The sequence below is a fragment of the Xenopus tropicalis genome, chromosome 6 (genome assembly GCF_000004195.4).
Source record: "Xenopus tropicalis strain Nigerian chromosome 6, UCB_Xtro_10.0, whole genome shotgun sequence".
Classification (NCBI taxonomy): domain Eukaryota; kingdom Metazoa; phylum Chordata; class Amphibia; order Anura; family Pipidae; genus Xenopus; species Xenopus tropicalis.
In genome coordinates, this window is record NC_030682.2 from 96,800,616 (window position 1) to 96,816,272 (window position 15,657).

The 15,657-nt window shown below is 36.9% G+C and overlaps 1 protein-coding gene across 3 annotated transcripts in view; it reads left to right on the forward strand.

Moving 5' to 3' along the window:
- The window catches only part of ripor2 (RHO family interacting cell polarization regulator 2), an 87,783-nt gene that overhangs the window by 36,364 nt on the left and 35,762 nt on the right, over positions 1-15,657 (forward strand). For all 3 annotated transcript variants that reach the window (XM_031903254.1, XM_031903255.1, NM_001130276.1), the window contains 6 exon segments: positions 336-359; positions 5,827-5,880; positions 7,982-8,131; positions 12,629-12,692; positions 13,790-13,833; positions 15,181-15,306. In XM_031903254.1, the coding sequence (XP_031759114.1) occupies positions 336-359; positions 5,827-5,880; positions 7,982-8,131; positions 12,629-12,692; positions 13,790-13,833; positions 15,181-15,306 (462 nt within the window).

Here is a 15,657-nt window from a genome sequence, read left to right on the forward strand (position 1 = left end):
GAGATTATAAAAATAGAGTGAAAAAAATTGAGTAAAATAAAAAGTGTCCCATAAAAACCATGACAGTATCCCTTTAATAAAAAAAAAAGATGGCTTTATCACTGTATTATGCATGCATTGGACCAAGGTTACTGAAAAAAGAAGAAACAGAAAAGAGAGGAAAGATGAAAAGTATGCCAGGAAGGTTTGGTCTTCTGCTAACAGGAGCAATGATTGAAGGTATCAGGTGATTATAATCAGAAACAGAAATATGAATATTGGTGATGAAATTTGCTGTTTTTAAAGATAAATATCTGCAAACCTCATAATATATATTTATTTTATTTTTAATGCAGGGGGTCCTCTATGATCTTGACAAGGTAAGCTGATTCATCAAAATTTCCTATATTTTCTTTTTTTCTGGACTGCAAAAATTATTAATCAATCAAACCAATTAGAGTCAGAAGATATTTATCCTGACATCTAACAGCTTACAATTACCACTTTATTTTATTTTGCTGCCATTTAATTTCTCTTTAATTTAGCTGAATGTTACTAAAGTGTAGGTTTCTCCTTTGTATATGAGTTGGAATAAGGTTGGATAAGGTGATTTTCTGATGCAGGACCTTGTAATGGAGCTGCAGGGGTTAGCGCATAAAAGCAGATTGGGTGCCTCAGTGGTTATCACTGTTGCCTTGCAGTCCCTTGAGTTCAGTTCTGACCAGGGAGGTATTTATATGTTTTGCCTATTTATGCATTGGTGTTTACCCTCATTCCAAAACACGTAGGCTCATTGTTTGCTGGTACAACTGGCCCTAGTATGTGTTGTGTGACTGTAATAAGGAAATTAGAATGTAAGCTCCAATGGGACAGGAACTTGAATTACTCTCAGTCTCTGGAAAGCTCTATGTAATATTTCAGCACTATATAAATTAAAGTTAAAATGATAATAATAATAATAGCCTAATAAATGGCCACACAGTAAAACAAGAAAGGTAGGGACAACCCAGCCTTGTTCCATTAGATGTATCAGTGGAGTGTGAGAGACCTTCCTGGACCTTATGATTATCATACAGAGTTGGCACAGCCCACAGAAAGGAATCTTCTAATCAGTTCAGAGTGCTGTTCTTAAATGATTGTAAAGTCCATTACATCCTATAGCTCAGATTATAAACAAAGTAAAGTATATAAATCATGGGTGAACCATCTAATCTAGGTCTGCCCAACAAGCCATTCTGTATTAAACAGAAATCAACTAGAGATGTATCAGAGGGGCAGAATGGAACAATTTTTTATCTCTTTTGTAGGACCCACAATAGAACACTCGGGAAATGTACTTGTGAAAGGACTAGGACAATTTTGGCATGAGCCTGTGCCATCCTTTGGTTAAAAGAAAGTGGATGCTAGGAGCAAGGCTGGAAAAGGAAGTTTTGCCTGTGTTTCCGCTGCAGTTTCTACTTCTTACAGTGGCTTTTTAAATCTGTCAGTCTCATCTACATATATACTGTAATTTTCATGTATGAAGTACCCTCTAAGTTATTGGTGTGGGCAATGAGGAGATGGAATCCTTTGTCTTCTACTGTTGTTATTTGCTTAGGGAGCCTTCACTTTCTTGGCTCATCATAAAAGAATGGGCTAGAGATGAATGTCTTATGTTAATTTCTCATGTGCTAGAGGTATTCCACAAGATAAAATCCAAAATGGTGCAGGGTACAGAGGGCAAAATTCCATGTGTAAGCTGTAAAACTGCAGTCAAACGTATTTGAGAGATTTCTTGTTCTAGTACTGTTCTATTTTACAAAAAATTACACGTTGTTTCTAGGCAAAAATAGTACTGTTTATTTTTGAGGATAGTTCCTGTTATAGTGTTGATTATGTTCCTTTTCTAGTATATTGCAGTATTTCCTTGTAATCAAAACTTCACAAGTCCTTCATACATTCCTTCTAATGTTATAGTGTTACACCAGTTCTGTCCATTTTGTCATGTACACTGCTTGCCTGCCAAGAATTACAAAATCAGCAAATATTTGCTTTTCTTTCCAGTAAGTGAATAATGCATTTATATTAGATATACAATACACTGTATATCAGTATACCTATATATATTAAAACAGCATTTCTATCAACCCCCTACCACTACCATCCCTTATGTGCCAGAGTTGCTATTCCTTTTTATTCCATTACCCAGAATAAAATAAGGGCCTACAGCATTGCTAAAGATTATATATTATGTTTATGAGAATTTTTTATTCAATGCCTTATCCCAGGGATCCCCAACCTTTTATACCCGTGAGCAACATTTAAATTGAAAAAGTGTTGGGGAGCAACACAAGCATGAAAAAGGTTCCTGGTGGTGCCAATAAGAGCAATAATTGGCTACTTAATAGCCCCTATGTGGACTGGCAGCCTACAGAAGGCTGTGTTTGGCATTATACTGGGTTTTTATGCAACCAAAACTTGCCTCCTTACCAGAAATTCAAAAATGAGCACCTGCTTTGGGACCACTGGGAGCAACATCCAAGGGGTTGGGGAGCAACATGTTGCCCCTGAGCCACTGGTTGGGGATCACTGCCTTATCCCATGAAAATTTATGAGCAAGATTCAATTTGAGAAGAAAGCATTTTTTGCCTTCATTAAACTATTAAAAATAAGGGTCAATAATGGGCTACCTCGATGTTTTAAGTTAGGGAGACAGGGCTGTCTTCCCACTTTTATTTACTACTTGTCTAGTAACCCATAGCAACCAATCAATGGATTACTAGCTGTAGGCAAACATTGTGCCTTTTACTACATATGGGGGTAAAATCTTTCACATTTGTTATCTATACTAGTACAATGTGCCAGTTTGCCAGCTGGGCCAATTTGTGCATAAAAAAAGCAATCAACTGATACATGCATGGTCAGCAGAGTTTTGTTTATTCTTTAGTTTAGTCACAGACACAGTATTAACCAAAAAGTTTGGTCTTAATTTTTTAAAAATGTATGAAATATTGTTGCATGTGTGACCAAAACTCAATTAACAGCCAGGCTTAATTGGCAAGATAAAAATATAGAAACACCCCTTACCAAGAAACATTAATTTATTAATAGAGAAAATTGAGAGTTCATTTATCTTTGAATTGATTCTGTCCCTCTTTAAAATGTGAGCACTTGTATGTGAAAAACTTTGGGTGTTCCTTTTACAATTGTGGCCAGCCCTTTCCTGCCCAAAAGCTCCTTCCAAGCATATCTGAGAGCTACACCAAGAAATCGATCCATCCGGTTCTAGATTATAACAGAGCTATTGCCATTCTAAATAGATTTGTAAAGAAATCATATACTTTACTTGATGACGTGCTTATATTTTTAAGTAAGCAAGCAGTATCTGGGTATATTCTGCTGCTTGCAACATCTTCATATGGCAAAGGAAATTATGACAGACAGCCTTCCGTTTTCATAAAGAACACACATTATTAGCTAATTCTAAAATGGGCTTAGTTAATCATCAAATACCGTATTTTTCGCCCTATAAGACGCTCCGGAATATAAGACGCACCCAATTTTAAAGGAGAAAAATCTAGAAAAAAAAGATTCTGAAGCAAATACTAGTAAAATATTTTATATCAACTGTATAAAGTTAATTGTCTCTGGGCTCGCACATAATGAGGCTTCCCCCAGGGCCCCCCCCCCCCAAGTATCCTTCAGCTTCCCCCAAGGCCCCCCTCACAAGTATCCTTCAGCTTCCCCCAGGGCCCCCCAAGTATCCTTCAGCTTCCCCCAGGGCCCCCCCAAGTATCCTTCAGCTTCCCCCAGGCCCCCCCCAAGTATCCTTCAGCTTCCCCCAGGGCCCCACCAAGTATCCTTCAGCTTCCCCCAGGGCCCCAGCAAGTATCCTTCAGCGTCCCCCAGGGCCTCCAAGCATCCTCCAGCTCCCCCATGGCACCCCCAGCATACTTCAGCTTCCCTCAGGGCACCTTCCATTTCCCCCCAGCGGCCTCCGGCTTCCGTGATGTCTTCCTCTCTGTGCCGCGGCTCCCAGCTGCGTCTGTGCTTTTATAAGGTTGCGCCCTGTGCGTGTGACATCAGTACGCACAGGCACAACCTTATAAAAGCGAGGATGCGGCAGAGAGCCGCGGCACATAGAGGAAGACGCATTCGCCCTATAAGACGCACAAACTTTCCCCCCCCTGTTTTGGGGAAGAAAAAGTGCGTCTTATATGGCGAAAAATACGGTACCTTTCAAGCTCTAGATACTTAGCCTAGCAGTTTCTTTTTAATCAACCACCTACATCTATAACACAGTGTAAGACCAGTTCATTTAAACCCCACGCACAAAAATTTGAATTTGGTTGTCCAGAGGTTAATAGTAAGGCTGCAACATTTCCTTAATCACTTAGATTTTCTTCTTCTTCTGAAACCCAATCGCTCCCCCCCTCGGGAATTTGTTTTGATTTCTGGCTTGCCAGACATGCTCAGTTGTTCTAAACTCAGATTACTAAACACGCCCCCCAGTCTAGCAGCCAAAGAAGAGTTGGCATTGCTGGTTCCCATAGAAACTCAGCTCTAGCTGTCTGCTTCAATTTTTTTCTCTCCTGAGCTCAGCTCAAACAATGCAGAACTTTTATCAAAGACAGTTTTGCCTGTGTGAGTCTGTATTCTTGATGAAATGTATGCTGAATAAGGGTCTGTGTGTGTGTATGCTGTTTGCAGATTTAAATGTATCTGATTATGTATCAGAAGAAAAATGGCAACCCGGTAAAAGCTGCTATTTGTTTTTGGAAAATGTGATGGTGCTGGCAAGCAGAGAGGATATATACAGTACAAATAATGCCATTTGGGTGGGGGAGACATGCCCAACTGATATACATCGTAGGCAAATGTAGGCTTTAAATGTCCTTTAATAATGGTCTTTTCCTATGGATTCTTAATATAAAAACGTACACACACTTTCTTGCTGTTGTACAAGAATATCCATCCAAATCTTAAGACAATGACCAAGTGGACAATATAAAAATCCAGTAGCACCAAAATATATGTTCATGGTGTAATTTAATAGGGAGGTGTAATCACATGTCCCATGTTTTCTCACAAAGCATGTTTCATGGCTGAGAAGCTACTTATCTGCACAGTTGTATAAGGCACATGAAGTACAGCATATTGATGTGGGCCAAAAACAGTGTCATTGATCTGATTTCCTGAACCTTGCCAACCAATTTCATTAAAGATATGCAAATGAAGCAGAATGGAAGGTTCATGCACAGAACCCCCTAGGGCGAAGACGCACGGAGCTACTTAGTAGCAGCTAATTGTCACAGCAACTAAATGCCAGAAAATACCCTTCCATAGACAATACTGAGAATTCCCTCTGCTAAAACACACCTGGAGACAGTTTGACCAGCATTGTCTATTTTAGTAGCCATGACAAGCAGCTGCTACTAGTAGCTCTGTGTGTCTTCACCCTTATACCTGCTTTTCCTTCTTTAGCATTACGTGGGCAGGTTCAGAAGCAATTGCAGGATGGGGGAATGAAAGAAACTTTCAGGGTCTGTAATATTTAAACATTTCTTCAAAGGTAATTCTCTTTAATTACTTTAATTAATTTTAAATTCCCTTTAGCAGGTAAACAGCTCTCATTTGCTTGCATTGCCATTATCTAACAAACCATTGTGCCAGTACTTTCTAGGTGATATTTGTCTCAAAAATGCTCCTAGCTTCCATAGCTCATAAAAATAGGGAGTTAATAGCAAGATTGGCAAGATTGCCAGTAATATAGCATATTTATCAAGCATCTTGACACCATTATTTTTTCATGCTTAATATACCTACTATATGATATGTAATATGCTAACTTCTTTTTTTTTTTTATAGCAAATAAAGTCGATTGAAAGGTACATACGAAGACTGGAGTTTCACATTAGCAAGGTAATTAGAGATGCAAATATGATCTCTCTGTGGTATATGCTGAAAAAAGCTCTCAAATCCAACTGCAACATAAATTGTATAACAAGTACATAACTTTAGACATGGGGCAATGGAGGATCATAAGATCTTGGTATTTAACATGATCCGTAGATGATATGAAGCGTTTTAACTAAAGGAAGTAATATGAACCTGACCACTCTCTGTTACATTCAAGTTATATTATAGAAGGCACCATAGTATATAAGTGTTAGCCTGATTTGGCTCAGTGAGTGGGCGGCCAAATGGGTCACAAATCACACCAAACAGACTGATTTCACCATGTATTACTATATTTTTCTGAATCTGTGATGGCATTGCTTTAAGCATGTCTGTACTATATTTCATATACTTTGATAGCTATTTTATCTTGCATGTCTGTAAATGATGAAGGAATATTGTGCCACATCAGATTCCTTCTCTAAATTCACCTATATGAATGTAAGCTACCATATTGTTGGCATCTGCTGGCAAGTATCTTCTGTATGCACAACATCTTTTTTATTTATCTTTTATTGTCTGACATTAAAGAAGAGGAAATCTTCTTATCAATACAGTACATACTCCCTTAATCTTGTGTATATTTGCAACGGCACCTTCCTGATATTTTGCTGCATTTCCTTATTTGTGAATGACGACGCTGTGTGTCCTGTAATGTGACGCTAATTTAAGAGAAATTTCATTCTGATATCAGGATGTTGCCTGGTGCCAGGTTATCTCCATTGAAAATGTGTTTTTCTTGATATCTAGGTTTTATCACAATGAATTTAGCTAGAGTCTGCTTTTAAATATAAAACGAAGTTGCTTTCAGTTTGTTTATTGCCCCCTGCAGCCACTGCTATACAAAACACTGCATTCTCTTGCCAGTTTAAAATAGTAGGAGAGCTCATGCGTCACTGCATTTGATGTGGACACAAAAAGTATAGGATTATCTCCTCTCCAGCAGATGCAATAAATGTAATAGATTGGTAAGCAAGAAACTCTACAAAATGTACTTGCTGCTTCCTTTGTGCTGATCCCCTGTGACAACCCTTTAATTCCATGGTAAAGTGGTCCTATAAATAGATGACATTTTTCTAATAAATGCCAGGGTTTAATTTACAGCTGCCGAATGCTCGTTCATGTTCAGGCACACAGTGCATATTCCTAGTTCTGCAGTGCCACCTGTTGCCATATACAGTACATATCTATTCGTGTAGGTTAATCCTGTTCACGAAATTGTGAATTGAGCTGCTCATTGCAAAATTAGCACTTTGGGGAAGAAAATTAGATATGGTTCTAAGTGTGCCATACACAACTTCCTTACTGTGGATGTGACTGAGCCAACCGATGGGCCGTACACTGACAGATATGCATGTGTGTTTTTCGGTGCAACTGGATTGCAGCTGCCACAATTCACACGAGGGATTTACTGATGTTTCCTTGACCGTTTACTGTCACTACAAATAGCAATGTACACATTACTGCACACTATAAATGAGATGTGGCAATGGTGAAAATGTAGATACCATGGCTGTGTGTTAATGGGCCTGAATGAAAGGTTTATATGCATTTTGACATTATTCGTATCAAAACATTTGTGTAGACATCCTTACAATGATCCCACAGAAATAGGGTCTTTAAAGGCATATTGCAAAAATGATTTCTTTTCCCCATTAGATTTTTTAAATGATTTTATTTACACAAATAAATAAAGTTCTGTATGAGTATTTTTCAGTGCAGTAGGGTTACAGCTGCCACAATACAGGGCTTTGCTGACCCTTGTCCATTCACTGTCACTACAAGCAATGCAAATATCAAATCTTCTTTAATGTTGTGTTGTGATTTGAAGAAAAACTTTGCATTTCAAAGTTGTCCAAAGCTTTAAAGTCACCTGATTTTAATGGTTTGGGTGCAGTTTTGATGGATACTAAGGACTCGCCCAATCAGATTCCTTAAAAAATGTTGGGATTTAGCAAAAACTTTTTACTGCTTTCCTGTTGTTGATGACGCTATGAATGAATTCAGTGGTATTTTTAAGAAATGTTCTGAATCAATATTTTATCTTCTGTCTGTTTCCTGCAAGGTGGATGAGCTGTATGAAGCTTACTGTATTCAGAGGCGACTCCGGGAGGGTGCAAGTAAGATGAAGCAGGCTTTTGCTTCATCACCTTCCAGTAAGGCAGCTCGAGAGAGTTTGTGTGAAATCAATAAAAGTTATAAAGAATATACTGAGGTATGTATAACAAAAACCATTTAGCTTCTTGAATGGGTATTATATATGCTGGGCTGCTGTCAGAAGAATGACTTCTGGGTTCATTTTACTGAAAAAAAAGTACCTAGTTCACCACCTGATTTTTTAAAGAAATATAGAATAGAATATTATTTTCTTTTTAACATTAAAAACTTGTTTTAGACATTGTACTCACTAAATGACATAAATTAGAGGCAGGGCTTGAATTGGGTTGAAAAAAGTGGAGGGATTCTATGTTATATGTATGACAAGAATAAGCCTCGCCCACCAACATGTTCTGCTTGTCAGTCAATGGGTTACAGGACTACAACTATATAACATTACAGATGTAGATAAAATGGCAACACCATGCTTAACTTTTGTTGTCCTATGCTCTCTGCTTTTCCTTCTATTCTTTCATTTTCTATATTTTTCAGTACTTTCAAACCTCTTGTATATCACTTAAATTCTCTCTCTTCTCCTCTTTCTTTTCACTTACTGTATCCTTCATTCTCTATAACCCTATACCTTTATCTTCTGTTCGATTTTCTTTCCCCTTTTTATCTGTTCTCCTCCATTTCTGCTATCTTTTTTGCTTATAATCTCTTATTTACTTGTTTCTGGTCTCTTTATCCTCCCCACCTTCCCCTAGCCCCTTTTTTAACCCTTTGTTTATTTTAATTTTCCTTTATGTCATCCCTTACTTTTCCCAACTTTTTATGCTTTCATTACCCTCCAAAATTTAATTGCTAAACCCCTCCACATTCATCATATGTTCCTGTTTCCTGTTTCCTCCCCTTTTATATCTTTTAGCTAATTTTTTCTCTAATATTCACCCTTTCTACCACCCACCATTTTTTATTTCTTCACCATGTATGTGCTTTTCTACTTTTCCCCCCCTTTAAGAAACTCAGTTGTCACAAAATATGTCACTTCCAGGCTATTGGGGTCACTTGCTCAGTCTCTTACACAGGTTAGACTAGCATCATGGCACCTCAAAGATCAACCATTACCTACAAAACTCACATAAAATATGCTGCCACCACTCCTGTACTTCACACTGGCAATGAGAGATGCCAAGCAGTCTAGTAGTTAAAGGGTTAATGTAACTGATAAGCACACTCTTCCTACCAATAGTCAAATGGTTAATCCCCATGCAAAATGCAGAGGACTAAGGCACATATTTACACGCTAGGGCTAAGGTTCTCTTAGAGCATCAAAGACAAACATATTAAATTTTATACAGGTATGGGATCCGTTATCCGGAAACCTGTTATTCAGAAAGTTCAGAATTACAGAAAGCCTGTCTCCCATAGACTCCATTTTAATCAAATAATTCAGATTTTTAAAATTGATTTCCTTTTTCTCTGTAATAATAAAACAGTGCCATGTATAAGATATAATTATATAAGATATAATTAATCCTTATTGGATGCAAAACAATCCTATTGGGTTTAATATATGTTTTAATGATTTTTTAATAGACTTAGGGGCACATTTACTAACCCACGAACGGGCCGAATGCGTCCGATTGCGGTTTTTTTTGGTAATGATCGGTAATTTTGCGATTTTTTCATATTTTTTGCGATTTTTTCGGCGTCTTTACGATTTTTGCGTAAAAACGCGAGTTTTTCGTAGCCATTACGAAAGTTGCGCAAAGTCACGATTTTTTCGTAGCGTTAAAACTTGCGCGAAACGTCGCACCTTTTAAGTTTTAATGCTACGAAAAAGGCGTGACTTTGCGCGCAAGTGTTAACGCTACGAAAAAATCGCGACTTTGCGCAACTTTCGTAATGGCTACGAAAAACTCGCGTTTTTACGCAAAAATCGTAAAGACGCCGAAAAAATCGCAAAAAATACGAAAAAATTATCGAAAAAATCGCAAAATGTTCGTTTCCAATCGGAATTTTTCCAATTCGGATTCGAAATCGTGTCTTAGTAAATCAGCCCCTTAAGGTATGAAGATCCAAATTACAGAAAGACCCCTTATTCGGCAAACCTTTGGTCCCGAGCATTTTGAATAATGGGTCCTATACCTGTATTTAATATTATAAAAAGTATAACAGTGCAGTAATACCAAAAGATTTTACAAAAAGGACATAATGTAAAATAACTATAAAACATAATATAGAGATGATTAAATTCATTGGTTCCATACACACTAAACATCGATGTAGTGTCCTGCCAATATACTGACAAATTGAGTATAATAAGCTAGTCATGTTTAGACCAAATCATAGCTAGGCCATATTAAATTAAACTTATAGCCATATGGCTTATCATTCAGTTATCAGCCAGGGCTTAGAACCAGGCATCATAGGTTTCAAGAGCGAATCTGTCCCATTTCGCTTGGCTAAAAAAATTGAGAAATGCTTAAAAATTTGCAAAATATTGAAAAATTGGGGCTACCATGCGAATTTCCATAGCAGTTTAATGAAAAAAATCTGCAATAGCCAAATGCGGAATTTCATAACGAATCCATGCCTTGGAAAAAAAAATTGCTGATCACTAGTTGCGAGACTTTTACATATGGCTGATTCGAGACCGTAATAAAGAGAGAGTCCTCTCAGGTATCTGGCAGAATGATTTTTGAATACCTTGGTCTGCTTTATTAACTCTTACAGCCCTCTGCTTTTATTGTTTAATTCTCAGACCCATTCCCTTTTCATTACTTGCAATCACAACCCTTTTTATGCCTTGTACTGTCAATTCTGACACTTCTTTTAAAGAAAAAGTCAAAATAAAGCTTAAGTATGAAAAGTAGTTGTTTTTAAAAAGTAGCATGTTGGCATCCTGCCCAATCCTGCCCCAATTCAAGCAAGGGTTGGAGGTTATGTAGGCACTAACAAGTGCTATTTATAATAATTTACCGTTTCAATTAATCAAATCAGAGTTTAATCAATAAACAGATTAATTCATTGATCTTTCTGTGAAATGAATCAATTACAACAACAAAACATAGGTAATTAGTTATTGATTTTTACTGGATACATTATAGTTTAAGAACCTGTCCCCCAGCAGTGTTTTTTGTGGGTTAAGGTTACTGTGCGAAAAAGTGTGTTTTTCCCGTCGAGTAACCTTGAACCTGGAAACATAGGTGCTATGTTGTTCACATGAAAATTGCTAAGAGCTGGAACTGCTATTAAATTACCCTTTTTTAGTAAGAGTTCAATAAAAGGTCTACTGATATTTTTTGTGAATAAAATATGTTTGATCCTATGGTTCACACGCTGTTGCCACAGCAAGTTGCTTCCCATGATGGTAATGACAAGTATCCTGAGGAGCCCTTGGCCTGTCATACTGCGTTGAAGATACATACCAGAGCACATTCATAAGGGAACACAAAAATTAATTGTATGGTGCCATTGTACTGTATATTTATGCATAGTGATCATATCATCATACAAGCACCAAACTAAACAACCCCAGCTTGGCTAGCCTATGTTTATAATTAATTCTATGGGGCCGATTCACTAAAGGTGGATAACATTTATCTCCTACTTTTTTTGCATTAAAAAGTGCGTGATAATTAAGTACCAATTCATCAAAGTCATTTCGCATGCGTTAAGACACATATCGCATGCGCAAAAAACATTGCGTTAATTAGTGAATAGAAATAGTACTAACACATGATTCACAAAAGCATATGAAGCGTTAAACACGCAAAATATCGCATTAATCTGTGCAAATATTAACACCTACTTGGGGCAGGCAGTACTTAAAGAAAATTGCGGTTTGTGAGCTTTTGGCAGTCGTATTTTTTCAAGTATGTGTTGGCCCTACAGTGATGCAGGGAGTTTTCAGGGAAATGGTAATTTTCAGACCAGTAGTTTTCAGAAAGTAATGGTTACATGCGTAATATCGTGCGTTAATATCGCACGTGGCGAAATATATCGGGCGAGGTGGAAAACAACTCACGCGGCGGAAAATAATGTTTGAAATCGGTCAACGGCAGATAAATAACGACAAGAACATCGCTTCTTAATTATGACACGTGTCCTTTTAGTGAATCGATCGTTAAGTCTCAAAAAATAAGAAGTGATAATATTTTTAACGCATGCTATAAATATCACTCCTTATTTCGGACCCTTTATCCTTTATTAACTTAGTCTTCTCTGGAGTTCCATAATGTTCTTATGTTAAGTGCAGTTCCAACTATATTGTGCTTTTTTATAATGTACAGAAAAAGCTTAATATATTAGAAGATTCTGTCGGCCGCTTTTATTGGCCCATTTTTGACCACCATAACTTTTTCCTATCCTTCTCACTGTTGGAATTACATAAAAACACAAACAGGACTGAGAAAGGGTAGTAGTGAGTTAATGCTAAATACTCCAGGGCAAAGGGTCAAAGGGCCTGTCCAGACCAGGGTACATTTGGACAAAATCCTGATATTCCAGCAGGCCAGTCCAACAATGACTAATTGCAAATGCTTTTTAATATCTGAAATGTTTGGCAATATAATATCTTTAACTATATTGTTTTATAAAAAATTCACAGAATATGTGCACTGTTGAATCAGAGATGGAAAACCTTTTAGGAGAATTTTACATCAAAATGAAAGGTAAATAAATGTAAAATACTTTGTTTTTGTCTTGACTAAATCAAATACTTCTATATTATGATTAAATAAAGATAAAGTCAGTCCATCAAAAAGAAATACATTTTAAATACCTTCATTTTTTATGATGTATGATCTACCTGTTGCGATTGTGCTTATTCCAATAAAAAAATTATTTAAAAATGCAAACAGTAATAATAGGATTTTGATCATATGTTTTAATTTGCACTGTGTTTGTTGAGCTGCAAGCTGAAAATATTATACTTTGGTAACCTTAAGTACTTATGAAAAGTATTGCATATACTGTATGTTAGGAACCTCTGTCTATGAATCATTGCTGCCATCTAGAGAACACATGATGATCACATGCTTACAGAAGACATAAGAGAGTCTGAAAGCTTACATTGTTCTCTTTCTAAAATATTTACTGTCCTACCACATAAAATAACTCTTGAAACAGTGTCTAACTATATTGCCCAGAGCCCAAAGGGGAATTCAGCTGTAGGAGCCTATTGTGTACTTTGTTTGTAACTAGGACAACAAATTATAGCACACATCAATGCCACAGAGGTGTAGCAAGCACATGAACAGGGACAGCCTTGCATAACATGTAACATGAACACTCATAGGAATGCTTAAGTATACATCACCATGTATCTGCTTTATTGTGGAACCTGTAGACAAGAAGAAATCAAAAGCACTGTTATCCCATGTATCTTAGAATCCCACTGTAATATTTATTAATTTAAGGAAATATTAGAACATTTTGAAACTGAAATTGTAACCAAATGCATAATGCAGACTACATACAACCTGAGTTACGCAGAAATGCACTGTATTCCAGTGTCGGGCTGGCCCACAAGGATGCCAGGTGGCCCTAGGCGCCTAGAAAGGATAGAAAGTAGTATGTAAAAAAAAAGTAATTAAGAGATTAAAGAAAGTGAGTGAACAGAGAAGGGGAGAGTGGGCCTAAGGTCTAAGGGTTTTCTGGTGGGCCCTTGTCACCCCAGTCCGACACTGCTGTATTCCCATTTATAGCCACCTCAATTGCATGGACCTTGGAAATGTATTAATTCATAATTTTGTATTATTTTACATAGGTCTAGCAGGCTTTGCCCGACTTTGTCCAGGAGACCAATATGAGGTTAGCATTTGTTCTTTTATCTTCATTGTAATCATGATTAAAAAATACAAAAAAAAAAAAATTGTTTTGTAGCACCTTAATAACTCTTTCTCTGCACGTTTGTACTGATGCAGTGGTAGTGACCATATTCCTTGCTCCAGGTGAATGCTCATACAAGTGTATCGGTATATATCATGTACATAAAAGTATGCAGAAAATAAATGTTCTGTGCATAGAATAAACTAATCACATGTGCTTTGCTGACTAAAAGATGTAGTCTATTTTTATGTACAGAATTCTATGTTACTTTGCAAATCGCAAATCGTTAATGAGCCTTAAAAATGGTAATTGAATTGTCAGTTTTACATTGCATTCTTTTCCTGTGCCTTTATAATGTCACATAAGTTACTGCTGCCTTCTCTGCTATACCCTGTGCAACACGTAAATCAAAGTGACAGAAATAGCTCTGTGCTCAGTGAATCACTACCATTAATAACACAGGAAAATGAAGTACATTTATTAATGTGGTGTGGGTGTTTAATAACACACAAGCAGACATTTTACTTAGATCACCCTAGTTAGCAACTAAAGCAAATGAATCCTTATTGGAAGCAGGAAACACAGAAATTCCTATATATAGAAAGAATATCCTATAAAGGATGTGGTTACATTCTGACATCTAAATCTGCTAAGAACCCAGCATGTATTTACTGGAGATAAGGGGAAAAATACAGTAGCTCTACTTTACTGACAAAATGGGCCAGCAGTTTTAATTTGGTTCCCACATACCAAACTGTACATCATATTACATTAGTGGAGGCAGGGGGGTACAAAAAGTACTACAGTCAGAAGCCCCAAGAAAGGTAAAAGTGAAGTACACATGTCTGGAAGGGGCTGGGCTTGATTTGAGGGGGATTGTAATCTTGATCTTGGTATGATGAGCTTGACTGGGGTAGGACAGGGGTGTGGCCATATATCCAAGGGTCAGTTTTTTTTTTCATTAGAGCCCCATATTCCTTGTTTGCAGGACCCTTTGCCCAAAATACACTGCAATGATGTTGCCATTTACAGTGCTATGGAATGTTTGTCTTTAAATGATAATACAACACAATAGTACAAAATTTTGCTGTATTTTTTTAAACTTGGCAACTCTGGTTAAATATTAGCTGCTCTAGTTTTCCACATATATATTCCAACATATGGGACCCAGGCAATGGCCGGTAGCCTGAACTTATTATGTATTCCATCTCTTTGTGATAAAAAACAGCCTTTTCCTAGAAAATACCTTTTTTTAAGCATCTGTCTGTTTTACTGCTGAGCTTAGTGTGTTAAATACAGTAACAATTTGAATATTTCCTTTCTTTGAAGATTTTCATGCGATATGGACGCCAGAGATGGAAATTGAAAGGCAAAATAGAAGTTAATGGCAAGCAAAGCTGGGATGGAGAGGAGATGTTCTTCCTCCCTTTAATTAATAGTTTGATTTCAATTAAGGTAAATGTGTAACTCTTATATAAGTAGTGTAATTGACAACAGCAAAGCACAGAGAGATAACAGGCAGATGAATATATTCTCTCCCTAATTTTGAGGCCGGTTTATTTTAAAGTTCAAATAATCAGAAGGGGGCATATTTATTGAAAAAAATGGATATAATAAAGCTGTAGAATGTATAATACACAGCAAGTAAATTCTATATTTTAAATCTCTGGTATGTCTATTTATTATAGTGCATATGTCAGAATTACGCCAGAATGTCAATAGAGCATTAGCTTTTTGATATCTGGATATCTTTAGCAAAAGAAAACTGCACAGAACTAGCCTTTTGTCCATAAAAAGGTGGACTTC